At 37.9% G+C, this 10,422-nt stretch overlaps 1 protein-coding gene across 1 annotated transcript; it reads left to right on the top strand.

Moving 5' to 3' along the window:
• The first annotated feature begins 20 nt into the window (after nt 1-20).
• Nucleotides 21-3,213, top strand: LOC133707142 (uncharacterized). Its single transcript, XM_062132682.1, has 5 exons — nt 21-185; nt 584-933; nt 1,040-1,303; nt 1,442-1,827; nt 2,965-3,213. Exons 1-4 carry the CDS (start codon nt 87-89, stop codon nt 1,824-1,826), a joined length of 1,098 nt encoding a protein of 365 aa, XP_061988666.1. The 5' UTR covers nt 21-86; the 3' UTR covers nt 1,827; nt 2,965-3,213.
• The last annotated feature ends 7,209 nt before the right edge of the window (nt 3,214-10,422 follow it).

Here is a 10,422-nt window from a genome sequence, read left to right as displayed (position 1 = left end):
GCCTCAAAACGACACTTGACTGACTTCAGTCTCTTCGTCAAAACCCCCTGTATGCTGAAACCCTCTCCACCTAAACGGCTAAACCCATGATCTCCAACATCCAAACTGCGCCGGAAGTTGCGCCGGAAGAGGTTCTCCTCACGAAAATATTACAGAAAAAGCTCGAGAATACCGATCAGAATACCGTATGCATGCTTCCTAATTTCTTACGATTAGATTTGTTTGTTTTTGCAAAACCATTTTAGCAGGGCTTATATCTGTAGCTATGCAAATTGCTTTGAATTAGGATTCTATTTTTGTCCCTGTAATTCTATTTTTATTTTTTAGTTTTGTATATCTGTACATGATCACTATTATATATAGATTCATTTTCTAGCTATGTAATTACTTTTAATTACGATTCTTTTTTCTTCACCGTACGTAATTCTGTTATCACATAATTTTAGGATCCTGATTGCTTTATTTATTTATTTTTAAGACGAACTGATTGCTTTATTTTCACATTCACTTTTATTTTTATTTTTTTTATGAGAGAAATAAACATTCACTTTTTATAATTTATTATAAATCTTTTGGAGTCAAGGTTCTCGGAGCCTCCATAATGGAGTACCGGCTTCATTACATCAGTGGGAGCCCTTATTACAACGGCACAATTATTTTTCAGAACGGTGACACAAAAGAGGTGTCTTTTATTCCCTTTGATAAAGCAGAAGGCAAGAAAGTTTGTGATATATACACTTATAGCACAAATATCTGTGATGAAAGGGTTCTTAGGCCCTGGTACATTTCGTATTGTGAAGATATTTGCGAGCACATTATTTGCTATGACCGATTCCACTACTCTTTAAGATATTGGCTGCCAAGGTGGACCAAATTCAATAGTGTTAAAGATGCATATGGTTTGCCTCACTCAGTAATTAAGACACAAATCAGGTTAGTAATAGCTATCTTTCTTATTTAATTGTGCCTAAATATTTCTGTACACACACACTTCACTATATAAGTTAACTAATATATTTTATCCTACTGTGTTATGTAGCAAGCTATTGAAATCTGTGAATAACATTCACAAGAGCGGATTGCTTCACCTATCACTCTCTGATATCTCTAACTATGTTGTTATTGACAACAATTGGTATATTATTAATGTCGGTGGCAATCTTAAGACTCTTAACCTATCCAATAGACAGCAGATGGTCATAAAGGACTTCCAAAATTTTGGTAACATGCTTGAGAAAAATGTTCTCTTAGACACTTCATGGCGAGAAAGAAATGACTTCTTAAACACATTTGCTAATAATGTGTAAGTGAGTTGTTTGTTTTTTTATATTAAAAATTATCTTCTAGACTGTCCATATCTTCTCAACTTCCAAAACAGCCAAGTATACTTCTTTAACTATTTGTTTTTTGTTTGACTGACGTGTACATTTTCTGTTCTCAGTTCTCCTAATCGACTTGTCCTGATTCTATTGGACAATGTATTCACAAAATCTTCATATGATCGACTTCAAATGTTTTCAAAAATTCATCACGAATGGAAGGACCGTAGTCGCAATTGCAATATGTTAAATAATGCCATTTCAAATGGAGTGTTTAACTGTTATATTACTAATGGAGGATGGGACAAGGTTCCCATGGGCAATGTTTTGTCTCAAGTTTACCAGTTTTCCAACAAGTACGATGGACAACAAATAACGAGCTTATTGAAGTTTTGCCGCAATGTTTTCGAACATTATTACCAATATACTGGTAATGTAAAGATCATTGAGAATGAGATGAGACAATTATGGCCTGGATTTTTGGAAAGACTACTTTATTACTACTGAGGTTAGTGGATTTATAATTAAACTTGGTTTGATTTGGTTATGTTAAAATCTTCTACTTGTGTTGTGTTTTTCATGTGTAATGTTGTTTAGTAGTGATCTTCTTGGTATTTTCCTGATTTCACACTAATATGCATTTGAGAAATTAAGAAAGCCTCATTTTGAAATCATTCACATTGTTCCTACTGTAAGCTTTTCATTAATTTGGCCAAGTGTTATACAGTGATGCGTCACTTATGTCGGTCATGTTTTTGCTGGTATGAGAGTGAAGTTTGTGCCACATGGATGTATTGATGCCATGTAGACAGCTTAATAAACGAGTATTAATTAGTCCTGCAACAAAAACTTGCCATCCACGCCAGTACAACCATGGGCTTCAAGAGTGCCACATCTTTATTCGTGGACAGAAACTATAACAAAAAAATGAAGGATTTTCATTGACTTGAATTTGAAACATTAGAGCTCATATTGAAGTTTCATGTGAAACTCAGCTGATACTACAGGGATGTATAATGCAATTAATAGTTTCTTCTATTCTCAAATTGGTGAAATTAACTTCAACTTGGGACAATCAATGTGCTATTAGATTTTTGTTTTTATTCAAAATATGTTTTCTCTGAATTGTTTGTAGCATATTGTTTGTACCCACGTCTTAATTCCTAGACAAAAACTATAAAGTACAAAGGTTTTGCGTTGACTTAAATTTTAGACATTAGTGCTGATATTGAAATTTCAAAATGAAACTCGATTAATACCACACTACAGTGATGTAAAATGTAATTTAAGTTTCCTTTATTCTTAAATTGATTAGTTATTTCCTGTGGTGTAATATAATATCACAGTAAAAACTTATTCAACGCCACTTGAATCATGTCTGGGTGGGTTTCGGTTTCAGTTTGCTGTGAAGCTTGATCATTGGGAATTTTTTTCATATGTTATTGTTTTGTATGCATAATTGCATATGGAATGGGAGGTACTGATTGATTACTATTCTGCAATAGATAGGAAAGTACACGGCTATTTATTAGGGTTCCTTTATTTAGTGTTTGTTACTTGATCAGTTTTTCGTATGTTGTGTAGTAATTGCATAATTGTGATTGATTGAGTGGTATAATCAAACATGTCTGCTTCTTACCTGCAGAATCCGGCCAACAAGAGGTAGATCAATTGCAATGATAAACTGATGGAGTTTTTTGAAGGGAATGAAAAGGTCAACTTTTTGTTAAATTAGGAAGTTGCTCTCACGCCATTTTAATTTCCGCACCATATATGTTAAATATATTTGTGAAATTTTAATTTCTTCTACTTTGTATTTGAACAAAATATAATCAAAACCACAACTTGTTGATTTGATTAATTTGCAGTAGCAAATGAAGTATGAACAGATGAACAAAAACCTCAGCAAACGTTGTGCTTTTAGTTTCAGAATTGTTCTTCTATCTGATTACTTTTTACATCAACCAACACTTCCCTTATATAGGGTACAAGATTAACCTACAAAATATCTAAGCAAAAAGCATATTTAAACTAGATTAAAAGTACTTTAGATACAAAATATCTAGCTTAATTTGAGTGGAACAAATAGTAATGCAAGTTGCTGTAAAATATCTTTCACCGCAGCTAAGACCTTCACCGCAGCATATTTCGCGGCAGCTAAAAGACTCAACCTTCGCGACGATAGACTTAGTTATTTCGCGACCTATTATTCCCCGCGGTGACGTTATCTCGCGAGCGACTTCACCTTGCGAGCATTTCACCTCGCGACCATTTCGTCGCGGTGACTTCTCCTCGCGGTGACTTTTTCCCTGCATTGACCTCATCTCGCGAACGCTCGCGGATGAAGCAGGGAAGCATTAATTCTATCACTCCCTCTTAATGCTTTGCTTCTTCATTCCGAGTAGGCCTCTGAGGTATTCAAACCTCTCTCTTGGTAGAGCTTTGGTGAAGATATGTGCAACTTGGTCTTCAGTATTGCAGTAGACCAAATCCACTTCATTCTCTTCAACTGCATCCCTGATGTAGTGAAACTTCAAGGCAATGTGTTTCGCCCTACTGTGATACACCAGATTCTTGCTCATGGCAATTGCAGACTTGTTGTCGCAGAGAATGGTTGTTGCAGAATCTTGTTTCTCACCAAAATCTTCAATGACTCTTCTGAGCCAAATTGCTTGTGAAGTAGCTATAGATGCAGAAACATACTCAGCTTCAGCTGTAGATAGGGCCACTGATTTTTGCTTCTTCGAAGCCCAAGAGAATACACCAGTTCCAAGTGTGAATGTATACCCAGATGTGCTTTTCAAATCATCTACACTGCCTCCCCAATCACTATCACAGAAACCAAAGAGTTTTGGTTCCACATTCCTCTCATACATGATTCCAAAGTCAATTGTACCTTGAATGTATCTCAGGATCCTCTTTGCAGCTCCATAGTGTACTTTGGTTGGCTTGTGCATAAATCTGGATAACAAACTTGCAGCATACATAAGATCTAGCCTTGTTGCTGTCAAGTAAAGCAAACTTCCCACTAAACTTCTGTATATACTCTCATCTGCACTACCACTTCCATCTTCTTTTTGGAATTTTTCATTGACAACTAGAGGTGTTGCGACAGATTTGCAACCAAGCATTTTGAACTTCTCTAGAATTGCCTTTACATATTTTTTCTGTGTAATGAAGATTCCCTCCACTGATTGAACTATTTCAATTCCCAGAAAATAATGCATGATTCCCAAATCACTCATTTCATATTTCATCATCATATCAGACTTGAAATTTGAAATCATTTTTTCACAACTTCCAGTAAATACCAAATCATCAACATATAAGGAGACAATAAGAATACTTGATTTACCTTCAGTTTTGGTGTAAAGGGCAGGTTCATTTTCACTCCTTTGAAACCCTTTTCCTGTGAAATAGGAATCGATCTCACCATACCAAGCTCTTGGGGCTTGTTTCAAACCATAAAGAGCCTTCTTCAGTTTGTAAACCTTCTGCTCTTTACCCTTGATGATGAAACCTTGTGGTTGTTCCACAAGTACTTCTTCTTTTAACACTCCATTTAAAAATGCAGACTTTACGTCTAACTGGTGAAGAAACCAGCCTTTTTGTGCAGCAATGGAAATTAGACCTCTTATGGTCTCATGCCTTGCTACTGGTGCAAAAGTTTCATTGAAATCGACTCCAGGTATCTGCGAGTACCCTTTTGCTACCAATCTTGCTTTGTTTCTTTGTACAGAACCATCAGCATTTAGCTTGGTTTTGTAAATCCACTTTAAACCAATAACATCTTTGTTATCTGGTTTATCAACCAGCTCCCATGTATTGTTCTTCACAATCACATCGATCTCCTCTTTCATCGCAGTTCTCCATTCATCTTCTTTCACAGCTTCTTCAAAATGTTCGAGTTCGAACAAGCATGCATTGCAGCTTTCATACACATCATTCAAGCTTCTTAACCTGATCGGTGTTGAGCTTGGAGTTGATTGTGCATTTGAAGGTGCTGGTGAAGGTTGTTGAGGACTGTGAGGCGGTGACTGTTGTTGTGGATCAAGTTCCAACTGTTCTGGAACCTCTTGTTCATTTTGAACAACATTATCTTGCACATCTTGTTTCAGGACTGAACCTTGATTCCAATCCCAAGATGATTTCTCACTGAAGAGAACATCTTTGCAGATAATTATTTTTTTCTTTTTCAAATTGTAGAGCCTATAGCCCTTTGTATGTGAGCTGTATCCCATGAACACAGACTTTTCGCTTGATTCATCAAGCTTCTTTCTCAGCTCCTTTGGAATATGTGCATAGCAAATTGAACCAAACACCCTCAAGTGATTAACACTTGGTTTTCTTCCACTCCAGGCTTCAATTGGTGTCATTCCTTGCACAGCTGTTGTTGGATGCCTATTCATCAAATATACTGCAGTGTTGACAGCTTCTGCCCAAAATTCTTGAGGCATCTTCTTGTCATGCAGCATTGATTTCGCCATTTCCACGATTGTTCTTTTTTTTCCTTTCAGCTACCCCGTTTTGTTGCGGTGTATAGCTTACTGTGAGTTGTCTTTCCAAACCAATGTTTGCACAGAAATTTCCAAACTCATTTGATGTATATTCGCCTCCTCTGTCTGATCTTAGCACTTTGATCTTGAGATCAGATTGTCTCTCAACCATTGCTTGAAACTTCTTGAATACTAAGAACACATCAGTCTTCTGCCTTAGGAAATAAACCCAGGTCATTCTTGAATAATCATCAATGAACGTCAGAAAGTATCTGTTTCCAGCTTCTGTTATGGTCTTCATTGGGCCACATACATCAGAATGGACTAACTCAAGTGGAACTTTGGCTCTCCATGCTTTCCCTTTTGGAAATGAGATTATGTGCTGCTTTCCCAGTGCACATCCTTCACATACATCAGTAACTTCTTTAATTTTTGGCAATCCCTGCACCATTTCATTTTGCTGCAGTTGCTTGAGACTTTGAAAATTCAAATGTCCAAGTCTTCGATGCCAGAGCCAAGGATCATCCTGTAGCTCCATTTTTTTTGCACACTCTGTTGCATATTTGAAAGTCAAATTGGAAAACTTCTGTTCCTCTTCATCTCAACTTCTACCATCAGCTTCTTGCTGCTCCCTCTCTCGAAGATCTTGCAAGTGTTGTCACCAAAGTGTAGGTGATATGAGTGCTCAATGAGTTGACCAACACTCAGCAGATTCGAATCAAGATCTGGAACTAACATAACATCTCTGATGAACATTTTTCCATTTTTGGTTTCCACCGCAATACTTCCTTTGCCTTTTGTGTCAACCAACATTCCATTTCCCATCTTCACTTTTGTGATGTTGTTGTAGTCGATATCATACAGAAGATTAGCATTCGCAGTCATATGGTTACTGCAAGCACTATCAACAAGCCACACATTCTCACTCACTTGTGTAGTTGCAGCATAGCTGACAGAGAACATGTTGTTATCACCTTGTTCTTCGATGCAATTTGCTTGTTGATTGCCTTTGTAGTTGCAATCCTTCTTGACATGACCAAACCTGTTACAATTTGTACACTTTGGTTTTCCTTTAAACCAACATTCACCAGTATGAAGTTTTGAACAAATAGAACACTTTGAATAACTTGAACTGCTACTCCCTTCATTATTTTTCTTCGCTAACTGATCTGATTTGCCTTCCCACTTCTTGCCTTTATTTTTCCAGTTCTTCTTCATCTTTTGTTTTCCCTTTTCTGAATTAGAACTAGATGACTCATCATTTTTCTGATTTGAGCTAAGACTCAGTGTTTGAAAAGCTTTCTCAGATGGTTCGTCATGGCTCATTAACCTCTGATCAAAAGCCTTAAGTGTTCCCATCACATCTTGAACACCAAGAGTTTCCATATCCCTAGTCTCCTCTATAATACAGATTATAGCATCATATTTTCTATTTAGACTCATAAGGATCTTCTGGACTACTCTCTTCTCCGTAATGGACTCACCATAGGTTTTCATTTGATTTACAATATCAGTTAGTCTAGTACTGTAATCATTTAGCAATTCAGTCTCATTCATTCTAGTATACTCAAAATCTCTTCTCAAAGATTGAAGTTTAACAGCTCTAACCTTTTCTGAGCCTTTGAACTCAAGTAGCAGAACATCCTAAGCTGCTTTCGCGGTTACTTCATTCGAGATTCTTGGAAAGATCTCTTCTGAGACTGAGTTTTGTAGTATCCCTAGAGCTTTTGCATCTTTCTTTATGTTTGTCTTCAGCTCCACTCTCTGAGCATAGACATATTTTCACTTTCTGGAACTGTATAGCCTTCATCCACATAATTCCATAGTTCATGTGAGATGAACATGGTTCTCATCTTGATCACCCAGAAGTCGAAGTTCTCTCCACTGAAGATTGGAACTTTGATTTCTGATGAGTTGCTTGAACTAGCCATATTAGATCAGTACCTTGTGTTTGATTTTTTTCTTCCTTTTTTTTAACAGTTGATACGACCCAGTTGATATTGATCAACAGAGCTTTGATACCATGTTAAATATATTTGTGAAATTTTAATTTCTTCTACTTTGTATTTGAACAAAATATAATCAAAACCACAACTTGTTGATTTGATTAATTTGCAGTAGCAAATGAAGTATGAACAGATGAACAAAAACCTCAGCAAACGTTGTGCTTTTAGTTTCAGAATTGTTCTTCTATCTGATTACCTTTTACATCAACCAACACTTCCCTTATATAGGATACAAGATTAACCTACAAAATATCTAAGCAAAAAGCATATTTAAACTAGATTAAAAGTACTTTAGATACAAAATATCTAGCTTAATTTGAGTGGAACAAATAGTAATGCAAGTTGCTGTAAAATATCTTTCACCGCAGCTAAGACCTTCACCGCAGCATGTTTCGCGGCAGCTAAAAGACTCAACCTTCGCGACGATAGACTTAGTTATTTCGCGACCTATTATTCCCCGCGGTGACGTTATCTCGCGAGCGACTTCACCTCGCGAGCATTTCACCTCGCGACCATTTCGTCGCGGTGACTTTTTCCCCGCATTGACCTCATACGCTCGCGGATGAAGCAGGGAAGCATTAATTCTATCAATATAAGCTTCTTTTGAGACTACTCTGTAGGCAGGGGATTTGCTAATTGATATTTAGCTGGTACATGCCTAAAGTAACAGGGTTAAATATGTAATTGGGTTATGTTTATGTAATTATGTTATATCAGTTTCACTTTTGCAATTAGATGTGGTGGAAACAATCTCGGGGGATCATTCTCAAAAAAAACAATCTCGGGGGATACTTTTAGTTCCGTGTCATATCGCATGTTGAATGTTCTGCAGATAAATCTTGTTCTGGTCAGTTATGCAGGTAGTTTATGGTATAGAAGAAAGAGGAATTCAAGTACATGTCTCTAAGGTCCAACCGTACAAGTGTTAAATGTAGACATTTGAAGGTTTCTTGGCCTCTTCATTTGAAGAGTTGAAGCCATTCTGGACAAGATAAAAGACCAGGTTACCCAGATGAACCAAATGATGATCAGGGATCACTTCTCCAGTCTATAACCTGTGGAAACTCAAAACTTAGTAACCTGGCCAACTGAAACGAAACTCCGATGGACTCCCAAAGCAACAAACTGCCATTTTTTTCCAGCTTAAACAGAGAAAATCCCTAGTTATCCGGACTCTGCTCCTCCGACGCTCAAGTAAGAGGGGAGCAAAAACGCTGGAAATCATAGCATTCCCGGAAGCACAGCCTTAGTCATCCAAGTTGCTGCTTCCATAACAAAAACAAAAGGTCCTGCAACTTCCTGATCTTTCACCATGACAAGGTATGATTTTTTACTGGGGTAAGGAGTGTTAAGTTGTACGAAAGGGATGAGCCCATCTTTGAACCAAGGATGGGAGCAATCCACTCTGTGCATTGGAACCTCCATATCTTGGAGAGATCCTACAAAAGATGTGGATACTTGTCCCTGTGCTACGATTTGACTGCTCTTGCCTACTACCAAACATTTTATCTTAGTTCCTTTTGTCTGGATCCTGCACTGTGTATCCTTCCTTTATTACTTTACGGTCTTTACCTACTCTGTTGAGATTAGGCTTTATACCCTTCTGTGGTTTACTTTAGAGCTTCTGTCTCTAGTTTGTGTCCTTTTTAAGGGCTCTATCCCCTCTGTTATCTCCTTTATGGCTACTCACTCATCTACGAATGATGAGATCCCGTTTGAGGATGACGGGATTATTGAGGCAATGTCGGTCAATTTTGAACAAAGTGCAGACTTACTTGATCTTGAACATGGCATTGATCTGGTTGGCACACTAATTGCTGATGAAGAACCTGGTTTGGGAGGAGTCAAGGCTGCCCTCATGGGCATCTGGAAAACTCTTGGCCAAGTGCGTATCATTTGGGTTAAGAAGAACACCTACAGCCTTACTGTAGGTTCTGAGAAACTTGCTGCTAGGTTGTTGGATGATAGCCCTTGGAACGTCAAGGGCTACTGCTTCACTGTCAGACATTGGCCTCCACACCAATCTATTGATGATCTTGAAACAGATCGAGCCATTTATTGGATCCAGGCCCATGGAGTCCCAAGAGATCAGATCAATATCAACAATGGCCGGAAATTGGGTAATATTCTTGGATCTGTTCTAGAAGTGGAAGATCCTAGGATTACTGGTAATAGGGGTTTCCTGAGGCTAAGGGTGGATTTCGACACTAGGAAACCTCTTGCTACCTTCATTCAGTTACCGCGTTCTAACACGGTGGTGACCAAAGTGAGACTACAATATGAAAATCTCAAAAGCTTTTGCTTTAACTGTGGTCGGCTGGGGCACATGAACAGCTCATGCAGATATCAAAAGCATCCTCTTCTGGTCAAATTGGGGGTTATATATGATCATTCTCTGGTTGCAGAATCCCCAAGGAAACCAGTTTTCACACAGAAAAATTACCCGCTGGAATATCCATATGTTCCGGTGACCGGAATTTTCCAACGGGGAAGCAGAAAGGGAGGAGAATTCAGGAATTCAAATTCTCGGGTTTCGCTCAAAGCTGATGGTGACTTCACATCGAGTCCTGTGAATGCTGAGGGTGAAAGGGACGGGTCCTC

Source organism: Rosa rugosa, chromosome 4 (genome assembly GCF_958449725.1).
Source record: "Rosa rugosa chromosome 4, drRosRugo1.1, whole genome shotgun sequence".
Lineage (NCBI taxonomy): Eukaryota > Viridiplantae > Streptophyta > Magnoliopsida > Rosales > Rosaceae > Rosa > Rosa rugosa.
This window is presented reverse-complemented; position numbering and strand designations above follow the sequence as displayed.

Excerpts from the sequence above, each read along its gene's own strand:
- LOC133707142 (XM_062132682.1), top strand. The coding sequence starts at position 87 with ATGATCTCCAACATCCAAACTGCGCCGGAAGTTGCGCCGGAAGAGGTT. Across the intron at positions 186-583 it reads AGAATACCGATCAGAATACC|GTTCTCGGAGCCTCCATAAT; the intron begins GTATGCATGCTT and ends TTTGGAGTCAAG. Across the intron at positions 934-1,039 it reads GTAATTAAGACACAAATCAG|CAAGCTATTGAAATCTGTGA; the intron begins GTTAGTAATAGC and ends TGTGTTATGTAG.